General features: G+C 44.8%; 1 protein-coding gene across 1 annotated transcript in view; it reads left to right on the forward strand.

Moving 5' to 3' along the window:
- GALNT16 (polypeptide N-acetylgalactosaminyltransferase 16) overlaps positions 1-15,997 on the forward strand; it is a 165,521-nt gene that overhangs the window by 119,193 nt on the left and 30,331 nt on the right. The window contains exons 5-10 of the mRNA XM_044435773.1: positions 815-880; positions 2,614-2,735; positions 7,294-7,381; positions 9,085-9,169; positions 10,766-10,869; positions 13,363-13,489. Coding sequence (XP_044291708.1) covers positions 815-880; positions 2,614-2,735; positions 7,294-7,381; positions 9,085-9,169; positions 10,766-10,869; positions 13,363-13,489 — 592 coding nt within the window. The remainder of the gene's footprint in view (positions 1-814; positions 881-2,613; positions 2,736-7,293; positions 7,382-9,084; positions 9,170-10,765; positions 10,870-13,362; positions 13,490-15,997) is intronic.

Raw genomic sequence — 15,997 nt, forward strand, 5'->3', positions numbered from 1 at the left:
GGCTAAGCCACTCAGCCAGTGAGCTTGCTGGCTGAGTGGGGACTTGGATCCAGTTCTCCCTCGTCCAGTGCTTGGGCCAGATATCACAACGACTCTGCAGTGGTATTACAAGGCAGACACAGAGTTGTGAAAGAGGCTTTGCTTCTGCCCGTCCACCTTTGGGAAGTAGTGCCACAGCTACAGCTTGGAAAGTGATAGAAAGCTGTTTTTTCACCTCTTTTCTACAATTTTCTCCCTTTATTTCTGTTGCTTTTCTCCCTGTAGCCACGGGGACAAAAGCATAATGGGTGGCGGAACATTCAGGTAAAAACTGGCTGGTAGAGGAAGGCTTCTGCAGGCCTTTTCAGTCCACCCATACTTGGCTTTAAAGGCTCTCTTTTGGGGGACACCGTGCAGGAGAAGGATCTGTTGCGCACAACTGGAGCGTAGGCTTTCTGCAAGCTGGTACCCTCCAGATGGAGGGGTTGGACTACAACGCCCCCATATCCCCAGCCAGCTATGGGTTGTAGTCCAGCACATCTGGAGGACACCAGCTTGCAGAAGGTTGTTGTAATCTGAAGTTTGCTGTGGTGTGTTTGAGAATTGCTGACTTGATCACTTGAGGAGTGAGCTGAAAGGCAAGCGGAATTATTTGGGAGATACTTTAGGCAATGGGATTAAGGCCATTTATTTAAGGATCAACAGATTGATTCATTCCATAAATGAAAGCAACACTTTGCCCTCTGTTAAGACACATGGGAAGAATTAATTTCAGCGTTTCTGTCGATGCCAAGTAAACTAGGCAGTTGGGCCAACTGTTTTCTTTCCTCTTCAGCTGAGGACTGCCAGCTTCTTACGAAGATACCAAAGGTCAAATGTCTACGCAACAATCGTCGAGAAGGTGAGCATAGAAAGCTTTGCAAGCATCACCCACTTCTGCAGGCAGCTGGTGGCAGTGCAAAGGCAGACTTTCAGTTGCCTCCTCCTCTGAATCCAGAAGCTCCTCTCTCAGTCCAATTAAAACCTGCCACCCCCTCTGAAGAGCAGATCCTGATCTGCATTTGTCTGGGCTGCAAACCTTAAAGCACTTTTTGTGTAAATAAAGCCCTCTCCCAGTAGTTTCCACTGGATGTTAAAAGGCATAACAGGAAGGATAGCGCTCTGTGGTATTCTGTAGTAGAGTTTCTAGGGGAAAGAACAGCAATTACTTGGCACTACTTCCTGGAATGTTTCAGCAAGTCAAGGACAGAACTGCTATAAATCAGAGCTCTTTAATATTCCTAACCAATGCTGCTGATCAGAAATATGCCATGATCAAAATGCTACTGAAAGTCCATGATAACGAGCAGGGTTACACTCTCTGGGATCAATCCCAGGGAACATCAGCGAACAGGGTCACTATGAGAGGCACAGATTCTGATCAGAAGCATGGTTGAAATGGGTCCAGAACAGTTGGCATCAACAGGAGTACATGGAGCTGTTTGGCCACAGACCGATCAGCCAAATTAGGCAGAAAGGGGAGGTACAGATACAGCTGTATTTATTTATTTAAAACATTTTTATGCCGCCCCCATCGCAGCAAAGCCTCGGGGCAGCTCACAACAAGTTATATAGTTACGGGTAAAATCTTTGATTCATGGGAATCCAGGTGGGCCTTTTGTGGTCTTGCTACAGCTTGTTCCAAGCTAGTTGGAACACATCTCTCTTTAATTAAGAGCGAATATATTCCACAGATTGGCTCCACAAAAAGGCCATCAACTCTCATACGTTTTTAACGCTAGTAATCATGGACAGAGGCTGAACAAACATCTTGAGGATGCTAACTGTCCCGTGAAGGGGACCCAGGTTATAAAAAACCTTTTCACCACTCAGAAAAGCTCCACTAGATGAGACTGTGCAGACCTAATGGTGGGAAAGAAGAAATGGCAGAGGCCTTCAAACAGTCTTTAAGCTGAGTTTGGCTAAATTTGCTGCAGGCTTTTCTTTACTTGTATTTGGGTCAGCTTACCTGTTGCTTGATCGCACCTCACCATCTAATCTGCTGAGGCACAGAGGGTTGTGTTCTGGCAACCAGAAAAGGGGGTCTGGAAACTATTGTGTCAGCCTACAGCCGGCTTCTTATGCCAGGTTTCCAACAAAAATGGCAGGCCTGATCAGCTAAGAAATTTTGCAAGGCTATCTGGAAGACTCTTAAGCCTCTTGGCTTTGGCCACCTTAAATGGTCTACCACTCTGTGGGAAGGAGGAAGGAACCATAAGTCACAAAGACAGCTTGGATGCTCTCTGTGCACCTTCTTCTGCACTGGGGGTCATATAAGAGGGAGGATCTCCAGGAGAACATAAATAGAACTATTACTTAAAAAAGAAAGACATACATATATATAAAATTTTAGTCAAAACAGTGATGGTACAAGAAGTAGTTAGCTGTAATTTCCCCGGTTTCTTCTCACCCTTTGGCTTACTGCACCTCCTGGTTAAAGGACGGATTCCAATATTGCACTTAGGATGCCATTGATCAATTTGTTAATCACTGGTTGACTGGTCTAAATAGCAGCATTCCTTGGTCTCTTCCCTAAACAATTCTGTACTAGTCCACCATCCTTCTCTCTCTGTTGCCTTCCACTCCCCCTTTCAGGCCTGATCCGCTCTCGAGTGCGAGGTGCTGATACAGCAACAGCTGACATTCTCACCTTCCTGGACAGCCACTGCGAAGTGAACAGTGAATGGCTGCAGCCAATGCTTCAGAGGGTGAAAGAGGTGAGCATGTCTCCCCCCGCCGGCCCCTGCTTCATGCCTTTCCTTAGTTATTGGTCAGCATCCAGCTCCATGCATGGCCTACATAGCACTCACAAGGATAGGCAAGACACAAAGCACTGCAAATAAGAAACGAGGCACCCAGGTTTCTTTTCCCAATTTGCAGAATTCCCTCTCCTGCCTCCTAGTGTTACTTGCACAAGAGCAAGACCCATAATCTGCAGAATATATCCCAGCACTGTGCAGCAGTATATTATTGGAGTTCATCTGCAAGAAAGGTGCTAACCCTGGGGTAGAAGGAGAGCACAGCGAGACAGCTGAGTTGGCAGCTCCTGTCCCGGGTGTGCCAAGGGGGACCGCAAGAGGATGTGACTGCGCTGCTGAAGACTCTCTAGTGATGGAGCTGAAGTGGGGAGGGTGGATCTTCCTGCCACCTTTGAGGCCGGTTTTATCCTTCTAAAAAAAATAATGTTCCTGCATAGTTAACAGGACCCAGGAGACAAGCAGGAAGAACTGCTGGAGATGCAAATTACATATATGTTCAGTTTAGTGTCCAGAGGAGGTAGAAGGTGAAACCTTAGAAATGGTGACTAAAAAGCATCAGTGTAATAAATCCTCCCTCTCAGTAGCCTATAAATGTCTGCTTTATATTTGATCATAAAATCATTCTGCTGGCAGGAGCAACAATAGCAGTGGCAGCTCCACAGTTGCTGCTGCACAGGGGGAGGTGTGCTTGGACAGCTGAGCACCAGAGGAGAATCTGGGTCCAAAATTGGTCATGGGCTTATTGTCATTGGATGGTGCGATGAGAGTTCAAGCACGCACACATGTTCCAGGTCATTACTGCACTTGGACGTCTTAAGTGAAGACAAATCTTTAGTTGGAGAGTATTATCTTGAATTCATGCAGGCTGGCCAGGACTAATGGATTTTGGTCCTGGATCTTTGTAGGGTGGGGAAACCTGTAACTTCAGTGTCATTCATTCTGGGTTCATAGGCTGAATTATATTATGATTATGTTGATGGTGATGGCGATTATTACTTAGTGATTACATTTCTATACCGTCCTCTAGCCAAAGCTCTCTGGGCAGTTTACAACACTGTGTTGTGAGCTAGGCATCCCCTTTCCAATCAAGACAGCCACTTCAGCAATTTTTGGAAGAGTCTTTATTCTACACAGGAGTCTGGGCATTCACAAGCCTTGGCGCATACACAAGGAGAAATGACCCCTCTCTGCCTCCCTTTACCCAAAGCTTTGCTTATGAACCCTTCGGGGCCGGACTCTGGAAGGAGCCACGCTGTGAAAGCACGTGTGTCTTCCCTGCACTCTCAGCCCTGATTGGTCCAGCATCCACGTCTTGAGGGGGCCTGTGTTCTCCCTCTGAGAATTCTCCCCCCGCCCCCATCCTTTGTCTGCCTTTTCCCACAGGCAGGAGGGAGACTCAGCGCCAAGGTTGTCCTTGGACTCCTTTGATCCAGAGCCAGCTCAGGCTGGCATGATGGGAGGGTTTGACCAGATGTGTGCCTGTGAGTTGCAACAACAACTCTGTTATCAGAGTGTGAACTCTGAGCCATGTCTGGTTCAGCATCCCCTCCTCCGAGCTATCCTTCCCACACCAGCCATCTCTCGTGCGTGCCTGAGAATCTCATCCAAGCGCCTACGCACAACACACTGTATGCAATGCCACCCTTGTCTCAGCAGGACCCACTGCTAGTGCAAGGCTGCCCATGTGTTCACATGACCTGCCACTCGCAAAAGCAAGCTGGAATGCACCAGAATGCTCATTTCCAGAAGAGGGGAGGTCAGCAGTCTCGCAGAAGAGAGTTCTGCTGGCCTGCCTTATTTCAGGGACTAATGGCTTGAGCTTGTTTCCAGGGTCATTTCAGGAAATGCTGGCTTTTGGTTGCACTCACAGTGGGTCCTGCAAGTGCGAGAGAAAGAGCAGTGGCTCAGCTGCACTGCATCTGGTAGATATATTTGTTCTTCTGTGGTAATGTCATTCTGCAAGGGGTTTGGGTAGCTAACATAATTCTCAGCACTCCCAGTTTGTGGAGGGCAGGGAACAATGTTGGTGATACTACTAAAATAAACCTGTGTACTAAACATACCTAGAGACATTTCCTTCCTCATTCTTGAGTCTAGATGTCAGATCTTTGGGCAAAGAACCATGCAGTCCTCCAGCCACAAGGTTGGGACTGGACCGTTGCTGTCAGTGCAGAACGTGCCATTCTCAAGGCCCCCATTTCTGAAACTGTTGTCTTTTGATGTGTGTGGTGCTGGTTGGTACTGAGATCTCTTGTACGTTGTCAGTGCCAGCTCTGACTGTTATCTCCAGCCCATAGATTTTTATTGCCTAAACATGGAACATCTGGTCTGTCTGTTGGCATTAAAACAGCTTAGAGCGAGGCTAGCTTCTGGCCTTTTTGCTCACCCCTTTGTCTTTCTTAATCCTCGCACTGATAGGCAGCTCCCGGATTTCCCCTGTGCGTTTTCCTTATGAACCCTTTCTGCACCAGGGCTCCCTTCCAAAGTTGCTTCTTGGATGGGAGGAAGCAAGCTCTCATCTTCTTTTCATAGGCTTCTGCGTCTTGTAGCCAGCACATGAAAAAAGGGCAATAGAAATTATTAATGTGCGTTTCCAATATTCCTCATTAGATCCTCTGGCAAAGGAAAGCTCCAGGCTACTGTTTGATAGGGTGTCTGGAAACCTTCCATATAAGCGGCCATCTTAATCCCACTCTATGCCATTCTCCATCCATGATCCCCTTTCTCATTTTTTAATTTAATTGGTATCCTATCCAGTAGCTGAAGCTTTCTGGGGGGTTCACAAAAAGGAATGCCGCGATCCAGGATGATTAAAACATGAGATAAACTCCTTAACATACAAAATGTAAAACTCTCTGCACAGCTAGAACAGTTACAGTAAGACACTGGACCTGATAAAAACTATTGACACTAATGCTCCATCATAAAACAACAAATGTCAGCAGCAGAGGAGGACTGATGCTGAAAAGATGGCAGTGATGGTGCCAAGCAGACCTGAGTGAGAAGATCATTCTGTGATCAAGGTGTGGGGTGGGACACACTGAGGAGGCCCCCTTCCCTCTTGCCACATTTGCAAGCCTGCTTGGAGCAGGCAGTCCAACGGAGGACTGTGAGGCTGATCATGGTATCTGGGTAGTTCTGGGTCTGAAGAGGCTTTTACTCCATTGGGTATTGCAGTCCAGAGCCAAATAAGTGAAATTTAGAGAACTGGAAACTCCTTGTGGACCAACCCTTGGAATGGCTTGCTGGACAGCCCATCCATGAGTAGCTCTACTTGGGAGGATGTATCTGGCCTGCCATTGCAAGCAGCAGCCTTAGTAGGAGTACATGTAGCTAATTAAATATATTTTTAGACATCAACCAGGGACTTTTCAGGGGAGTGAGTATCTCTTTGATGAGATACACAGTTTACTGTGGAAAAAATGTGGAATCAGAGCCCTAATTAGGGATGCCAACTCAGGTTTCACCAGCTGTTTCCAGGCACATCCCTGGGACCACCTGGTGTGGACTCACTGGTAAGAGCAATAAGCACAGTTGGAAAGGCACATTCCCCTGAAGAGGCTTCATTTGAACAATTCTTATTGACTGTCTAAGCAAGCCAAATTCACTAAAGTATGAAGAAAAGTCTGAAAAATGCTGCTGCCTGGATTTAAAGAAATCATATCGATCATGTTCCAAGAGGAGGCTTTCTCCATGATAACTTGGAGGTTGTCGGTGGTGAGTGGCATGCAGCCTTTGGGCTGTTTGGGACCGGCAGCCTGAAGGGTGGCAGCCACCGTTCCCCTGCTGCCGCAGTGGCAGTGGCAAGGCAGTCAGTGGTTTGGTGTCAGTGTCAGTCTTAAAGGCCAAATGAAAATGCGAAGCCTTGTTTTAAAGGTAAAATGGTCCTTTCTGGAGTCCCGCTGCAGTTTGCTGCCACCATCTGTGGCAAGCCACCGGCTGTCTTGTTGTTGCTGCTGTCACTGGCAAGATGTGGTGATGCAAGGGGGTTCAGATGCAGCCCCTGGGAAGGCTTTGGTGGGTTGAAATTGGCTCCCGAAGCACCTGAGGTTGCCCATCCCTTGCCTTAGTGAAAGAGGAAAAGGAAATGACTTCCCTCAGAAGTAGCAGTTCTCACCTTTATGACTCTAGCCCATCAACATATTTTCTTGGAATGACCTCAGAAAATCGAAGCTTAAGAGTACCGTAGCGCAATCTGATAGTGACTCTGATCAATAACCCTTTGAAACTGAGTCCTGTGTGTGTGTCCAGAAAAGCAAGCATTTAGCAATAGCCATTGTACTCTGACTCTTCCCTCTTTAGCAGTGCTGCAAAAAACAATTTTATGTGCAAAGCCTCCAGATTCTGTCTTACTACCAGCAAGGAAGCTGGAGATAACAAAGGGAAGCGGTGCAGCATGCAGATGCTTTTCTCATTCTGCCATGTGCATAAATCTTCTGGTCTCTGATTTCCTGAAGCTTAATCTCTCTCCCTGCCGGCAAAATTCTAATTTCCTTCCTTTTTCCTATTCTTTCAGGATTATACTCGAGTGGTGAGTCCTATCATCGATGTAATAAGCCTGGACAATTTTGCCTACTTAGCAGCATCAGCAGATTTGAGGGGAGGTAGGTAAGGTGAAGAAGTAAATTCCAAAGAAAGCTTCCACTTCCCCCCTCCTTCTCAGAAGAGCTCCACATGGCTTGTTCCTTTCCATCCCTAATGCTAAATATACCTGAAAAACAATAATTTCACCAGCGGTGAACCTGGCTTCTGTATCTAAGAAATTTCATGGCTATGATCATGAAGTTTAGCCATGTGTGGTCCATACTTTTCTTCAGAATCCAGCTTTCCTTCTGTGTGTATGTGTGCGTGTATGTGCACATGTGTGCATGAGAAAGAGACACAGACACACACACACACATCCAGCCTTCATGTTGTGAAGGAAACCTGATGCAAATACATTTGCGATTCATGCAAAAACTTAGAAACAGTGAAAATTGCTGCCTGCAGTGAGTATGACAGTGAAAGACACAAAATAGCACTCAAGGCAGCATTAAGATTATGTTCTTAAGAATTTTACCCTATGCTGGCTGGGCAATGCTGGGAATTAAAAGACCTTTTTCTACCTAAATGTATATAGGATTGCTGCCTGAAACACATGGTTTTAAAATACCTCTGTGCAGCAAACAGGAATCCTGAGTGTCCTTTCATTTCCCTTTGCTCAAATATGGACTCCAAAAGGAGGAAATCAGACTGCTCTATTTGTTCCCCTCAAAGGCAACCCATGTCATCTTCCAATGTTTGCAGCCCCTTTAAATTGTTGCTGCTCTTAAGTTCGCTTTGGCAATTGCCTGTCTCAGTTTCCCTTCCCTTTCACTTCTGTAGACACACATACACCTCCTGCCATCCACCTTCCTTCCCACAGGATCTACTCAGTTTGCCAACAAACAAAAAAGGTGTAAATCAGGCAATGTTTTATGTGATGCATGTGGGGAAAAGCCAATTACCACAAACAGAGTGACTCTGTTCCCGGAAACACGTGTTGTCCCACTGAGAGGGCTGATTAATGCCTCATAACTTTGGCAGCCAATGAGGCATAGGACAGCTTCAGTGGAAGGGCTGAAGCACTAATTATTGCGTTTCTCTCTGGGAACAAACATTGGAAGATTTGGAATGCAATTGAGCACAGATAAATACCACTAAGGAATGGGGATGCCTCTGGCCAAGCTACAAGTCTGCATTTTGCCGTGGCCTAGGAGGCGCTTGTTGCCCTGGGGTCCCGAGTGCCGAATCAGAATCTCCAGCATCTGACCATCGCTGTCTCACACTGCATTTGTTATGTGTCTATAACACCCCATAGTCAAAGCTCTCCAGGATGTTTGCAAAGTGTAAAATCCTTAAAATGCGATGGAATAACTTTTAAAACTTTGACATACAGAAATGCAAAATCAGTTTTAAACCATCTGCAATAAAATCCCCAAGGCTTCTCAAAAGACTCTGTCATGAGCTGGTAAATGCCTGGGAGTAGAGGAAGGTCTTAATTCTTAACATCCAAGTGACAGGATAACAATCAATAATGATGGTTAAAGTCACAATTTTGTAGTTGCTGTGTTTGTTGTTGACAAGATGGCAGTTGTTGCCTTCCTCCAAGTCTCCCTCAGAGGAAGGCCTCAGGTGTCGATTGCTCATAGCTCTGCAATCAAAGCTCTCTAAATGATTTTCTCAATGTATCTCAAATGGACAGCTGAATCCTATTCTGCTCACTTTTACATTGCCCGTAGACCCTTCTATCGCTTTTCTTGTGTTTTCCTCTTTCCTTGTGTTCTAGGATTTGACTGGAGTCTTCACTTTAAGTGGGAGCAGATCCCCATTGAACAAAAGTTGTCCAGAACAGACCCTACCCAGTCCATAAGGTAAATTCTCTTTGAATGCCATTTTCAGACTTCATCTTTTATCTAATATAAAAAGCTGCTTTGTTCGTTGGTGTTGCCATGGGAAGTATTCAGGGGTCAGGGATGGTTCATTTTGGAGCTACAGCTAATCAATAGCTATTGTTCCCCAAAGAGCATTAATATTCCTGACAAATACTTGCAACTCAATCTGTTGGCTTGAGTGGTTTCCACTACTATAACATGCAATGCATATTACATTGGTTTTTCAGACAGTAATGAATATATGCTGCCATCACCTTTGTGAAGGCAAGGGAAATGCCACTGTCCTGTTTTAGAAATTGTTGCTATTATCTAGTGGGATTTGCTGACTTTTCCAAACTGGGGTGCCAGTTGCAGCCTCAAATAAATTCTGCTGCTTTCAACACCAGGCCACCCTTAAGGTTTAGACAAAGCAATCAGCACGTGCTTTCTATTATAACTTCCATAATCACTACTGAATTCAGTTTTGTGTGTTACATAGATCATGAACATTTCTGATAAGGGCTGGCAAAGCCAGCCAAATTAAAAGAAATAGTCTGAGTTTCCTTTGAACTGTAGCAGAATCTCAGAAGTAGCAGCGGCTGGCTCTACACTCCTGAGAACTACATTTTGGACAAAGATTATATTAGGGCATGTCCACATTGACTGAATTTAGGAGACTTGGGACAGTGCATCCAAATTCTGCAGTCCAGAATGGTTTTTAGTCCATTTTGGTCTCAGGTGGTCCACCTGGGTAGACTGTGCATTCCACAGACCATGCATAAAACTTACCTGTCTTTGCCCAGGGTGCTTCTTCTTCTCAGCTGGGACTAGACAGTTCATCTGGGAGCAAAGGAAGCACCTGTGCAACTATCTCCTCAATCTGGGTGTGGAAAATTCCACCTGCTTAGTTTCTTCATAGAGCCAGTGTAGGTGTCATGGGGCAGGATCAAGAGCAGGCTGTGTGATTGTGTCTTCTCCCCCATGATGCCTTCTGATGTGAATTCCTCTGCCACTTTATATTCCACTGTTGTATGCATGAATCATGGATAAGGCTAAATAGGATCCTTGCACAAGCAGGATTCTTAAACAATGTTTGAAGGCGTTTACCACTCTGGTTACACAGACCCGCTGCCACCAGTGAAAATTCAACTACAGATAAAAGGTGTGTGTGTTGTGTATTTACATGGACATGTATATGGGAGGACATGAGATCTTGCAGCTCATGGTAAAGTTATTGCTCCTGTACCAGTTCATGAGGGATTTCTGGTGACTATGTACTGTACTTTCTAAAACACTGTAGACAATACATAGGAAAGGCCATGCTGGGGCAGCCCAAAGGTCCACCTAGTCCAGCACTTCATCCACAAGGTGGCAAACAGCTGCCCACAGGATCCCTCAAGTAGGGTGGGTGCGGGATCTCCTCCTGCCCAGCCCCTCAGCAACTGAAGCATGCAGGCACGCCACCTCTAGTAAGGGAGGTAGCACTCAGCCAGCAGGGCTAATAACATGCCACTGCACAAATGTAACATGTTCCTTTACCTAAGAATACTGTATTAACATTATGTGTATGCTCATTCTTGCCCCTATTTTCTCCAGGACGCCTGTCATCGCTGGGGGCATATTTGTGATCGATAAGTCTTGGTTTAATCACCTTGGAAAATATGACACCCAGATGGATATCTGGGGAGGAGAGAACTTTGGTGAGTTGGATACCTTGAGTTCTCCATTTGATTCCTTTTATTCTATACTGCCCAGTAGCCTAAAGCTGTCTGGGCAGCTTCCTCCTCATGTTGCCCTTTCTTCCCAGTCCTTCACAAATCAGTCTTGCTATCCCTGGTTATCACAATGCAAAATGTTCCCCTGGATAGCAGTGTTGTAGACCCTTCCTTTGGAACTTGTGCAAGAGCTTCTTGTAAGCTGATAGAATTTGTTGCTGACCACCATGCATATTCCTGTGCAGATCTATGTGTATGTCAATATGATCATACAGATTATTAGTCAGTACCTTGGTAGGATCTTTATTATTGGCTTGCATGTGTACTTAGAATAGCTCTTGTGGGCATATGTGTCTGCACAGGGATCCAGAAGAAGGCAAGGGATAGAAAATATAATTGCTACAAGCTGAAGGTTTCCAGTTGAACTCATGTTGTCTATCAGTGGGCTTAGGATTGTGTGTGTGTGTGGTGGGGAGGGGTCTAGGAACTGGAGATGAGGGCTGGAGGTCTCTAAGGACTTTGTGGAGGGGGGTTTCTAGCATTGTGAGATGGGGAATGGATTTAAGATTCTGGGTCCAGGTCTAATTTATTTATTCTATTTCTATGCAACTTTTCAACCAGCGGACTCCCAAATTATCTTATATAAATAATCCAATGTGATTGCAATAAAACTGTAATTAAATACCATTTAAACACCACTAAAATCAACCAGGATAGAAGACAGATATAAATAGATGTTTCTCAGCTAAACTAATTGAAACCAGATTGCTGTAAGAGCTTTGGTGAAAAGAAAGGTTTTCAGCCCTTTTTAAAAATTTGCAATATGCTGGACAGATCAAAGTCCTCCACAGATTCTGTAGGGTGGGTGCCACTGTGAAGAAACCCTGAATATAATGGTCCTGAACAATATTTAGAGAATTGGGATGAAGATCAGGAGCTGGAACAGGAGTGAGAACTTGCGGCTCTCCAAATGTTGTTCAGCTCTGGTTCCAGTCATTCCTGACCATTGGCCATGCTGGATGGGGCTGACAGGAGTTGGACTCTTAACAACACAGGTTGCATGCCTCTGATCTAGGGATGCTGACATTATGGGGTGCTGTTTTGTCTGGTCTTCCTGCTCCAGCTTGTGCCAATGTTTCACCAGCCACCTCTGTATTTCACCATCTAATAGTAACCTTCAGTGTTCACATCAAGGGCAAGCCATAATATGAAGCATCTGTAAAAGTCTGTTCTATCCCCATTTCTTGTCTCACTCCTCCTCCGCTATTTATTTTGCCATCCCTTTCTGATGTTTCCTTTGCACCTCCAAAGAAATATGCAAATTTTTCTGCAAATATGGAGCTTGACCCAAGTGGCAAATATTAAACACAGAGGGATAGACCAATAAGCCTCGGCAAGGTCACCTCTCCACAGTGATTCAAATGAGCTTTTGAACATCAAAGCCCTGGTGGTCCTCTGATCCTTTAAAAAAGACTGAATTTCACTTCAGGACAGCAAAACCTGTGAAAGTTAAGGGGGAGATGTTCCTTCTTGAATAAAAAGGGTCAGACTCTTTCTTCAGGAAACTGGATTGTTAAACTGTGAATCAGTGGTGGAGCTTGGGTTCTGCATCTAGGTATCCCCAAGCATGCGCCGAGTGGAATTCAAATATTAAGAAAAGGAGAGTATTCTAATGAGCCTGAGAGAACACAGTATGATGCTGATACCCAGAATTTGCAGATCTCAGGGCTATTCCCTTAATAGGTGCAGACTGCTCTAGTGCTTGTGGTGTGTAATGATTTTAAAAAGCATGCAAACTGAACAGTGCAGACACTGCCTTAAGCAGTGATTAAAGTGGATTACATGTTTTTCCAGATTCCTCATAATCTTTTTGCAATTCTGTAATCTCAGTGATAAATGCATCTGGAATGTTTTGCTTGGAGCCCCACAATGGTTTCTAGTACAGTGTATCTGCCTATTTTTATCAGTGCCCTTAACATCATACATTTGTCTCCCAGTTTTGTCTCTTACTTTGAACTCTTTCACACAGATTATCTTGCCACCCCCAAAACCGATTCCTTTCATGTTCTTTGAAACTGTTCTGTAATATTTACAGTCTTCCTACTTAGAGTTTCTGCCCATCTTAAATTCTTAAACATTACCATATTCACACTAAAAGAAACTCTGGTGCACTGCTCTGTTGTGCAGCATAATGTCACAAATTGTGGCAGCTTTTGTAAGATTCCCCCTTAAAGAGCCTGAAGCGTCTACACTCATCTGATCAGAAGGACCAGAAAGGGGGAATCAGTTGGAGGGAGACCAGAATCTTTTCCTCTTCTCAGTTTAACAAATTTCTTCTCTTCAAATTTCTTCCACGTCATCCATTCTTGCTTTTGCCATTGTCTTCTGTATATGTCAGGTGAGGAGAGTAAAAAGATGTCAAATTCTTGGGGTTTCTTGTCTTATCTCATTTTCCCTCTTGCTTTGACTCTTTTCTAGAGCTTTCTTTCCGAGTCTGGATGTGTGGAGGTAGCTTGGAGATTGTTCCCTGCAGCCGAGTGGGCCATGTTTTCAGGAAACGCCATCCGTATGACTTCCCTGAGGGCAACGCACTGACCTATATCAAGTAGGAATGGGTCACTTCTTCAGGAAGAAGGGCAGTAGCGTGCATTTGGCCTGACAGAGCCCTAGCCAAAGCAATCTGGAGTGCTGTTTCATTTACACCTTCTTTACTGTTGTTCCATGTATTCACACATGTAGCCAACATTTAGTGCTCAGAAAATATTTTATTTATTTGTTCATTAGGTTTATATCCTGCCTTTTTTCTTACACTGTACTCAAGCCAGCTTACGTTATTCTCCTCTACTCTCTCTCTTCTCACCACCACAACAACCCTGTGAGGTAGGTTGGGCTGAGAGTCTGTGACTGGCCCAAAGTCACCCAGTTGGCTCCATGGCTGAGTGGGGCCTAGAACCCAGATCGCCTGAGTCCCAGTCCTGTGCTCTTAACCAGCATGCCACGCTGGCTCTCCCAGTCATTTTAGTTGGAACAGGACTAAAATGAGTTAAGAGTCAGTCCAGTTGTAACACACACAAGGATCCAATGCAGGAGCGAGCAGGCCTCACCCTGTGTATTTCCTCCAGACAGCTATTGTCCACCATCTAGTTGTAGTGGCAGGAAAGGCAGCCCCAGTCTCCTCCCTGCACCCCCTGCACCCCCTTTCCCCTCTGTCCAAGATGCCTTTCCTCTCTCAGGGAAGGAGCCAGGATGGTTCCTTCCATGCCATCTCTGAGGGAGGTGTGGCTGAGGCTTGGTCATGAAAGGTTCTTGGAACTGGGACTCCAAAAACCCTGTGTCCCACCAGGCAGCATCAGGAAGCAAGAAGATTATGGTCTTAGAGTGCATTAGAGTAGGTTTGTATACTTGGAAAAATATCATACAGCATGTGAGCTATACCCCAATTAACTAGCAGTTAAAGAAAGCCATAAAGCATATTTGATGAGTCCAAATTTTATGTCAATGTAACTGTTTTAAAATTAAGTATGAAGGGTTACAATGCAAGAGCACAACTGCATGGACACAGTATCTGTGGCCTATAATAACCCACCAATAATACTCTGGGAAGCATTTCAAAAAGTGCCTATATTTTGTTGTTATGGGGAACAGACTGGCTGCCAAACTCATCAACCCCACTTTTCCTGCACTTTTCCCCAATAGCCCTCAATGATGCAAAGCTGATGATGCAATGTCACCACACAGGAGGTTTCTGAACCCCAATGTGGCCACTAATAAGATCCTGCGGCAGGCGGGCGGGCGGGCGGCTGCCCTCACTGCCTCATCACTCACAGCTGCTGCAGCTTCATTTATTTAAAATTATTTTCTGTGCCATCTGCCATGTATAACATATCCAGGTGGTGTACAACAATAACACTACAATATAAATATAAATTATAACTAAAAGAAAGTACAATAACAAATCAGTAGGCCCTCAATTAGAAATCATAGCAGGCACCATTAAACAGTGAGTGTGAATTAAAAGGTGAAGGGAAATTTTAAAAGTTCCTCATGAGTCAGAACATGGTTGATTTCTAGTGGGAGGGTTTGATGTTCGATTTGCAGAGAGGCATCTCCATGGAAAAGGCGCCTGCCTTCAGATGTCACCAGGAGATGGATATCAGTAAGATACAGCACAACCATGATGGTGAAGATGGTGGTAGCAGCACGAAGGTGCTCTTCCCCCTCATAAGATATCGAGTATTTAAGGGGGCAAAGAGGTTGTAGCTGAGGCATCTGGTTCCTCCAGATGAGCCACAGAAGTGTGGCAGCTGTGAGTGGAGGCCATGAGGACAACTGAGTGATTGCTCTAAGACGTTATTGACTGTTTCATGGAAGGAGGTGCAGTTATACTCGACATATTTTTTCAGACTAATGTGCCCAGTCGTTCCCAACCCTCATGATGCTCGTGGTTTGTTTTGAAGTAAAAAATATCATCAAACAGCTTTAAGACCCCTTTAGATTCTAGAATCAGAAACATGGATACTGCGTTTGAACTTATTGGTGGGCAGGGTCTGAATTACTTTAAATGTCAAGAAAATGTACACTGTACACCATACAAAACAACACAAGAGCTATTTTATGTCGTTCCGACAATTGGGATGTATGAATCAGGTATGTTCTTTCCGCACATCTTAACCTTGCACGCTCTACAGGTTAACAGTGTGCTGCTCATGTGATGCAGAGAGGTATGATTAGGGATTTACAACGTTTGCTAATTTATTTATTTATTTATTTATTAGATTTCTATCCCTACCCATTAGCCAAAAAACTCATTGGGCAGGTTAAAAAATTAAAATCCATTTCATCTGTGTTTTGAGAACTGTCAGGCATCTTTAGGCACATTGTCTGCTCATTGATGGCACTGTGATTTTGGTACGAGATGTTTGTTCCATTGTAAAAGTAACATTTGCACTGATCTTCATAAGTGCAATTGTGCAGTTTCTTAAGTGCACAACCCCTGCAAAAGGGTTTTTAAATCGTTCGCAAGGTCACAGATTCCAATCACCTGGAAAAGCTGGTCTTCTGTAGAATTTGTCAGACAGATCTACAGAAATCTGATATTTTAATCCATTGCAGA

This window comes from Varanus komodoensis, unplaced genomic scaffold, assembly GCF_004798865.1.
Source record: "Varanus komodoensis strain SLA01 unplaced genomic scaffold, ASM479886v1 scaffold3, whole genome shotgun sequence".
NCBI classification, from domain to species: domain Eukaryota; kingdom Metazoa; phylum Chordata; class Lepidosauria; order Squamata; family Varanidae; genus Varanus; species Varanus komodoensis.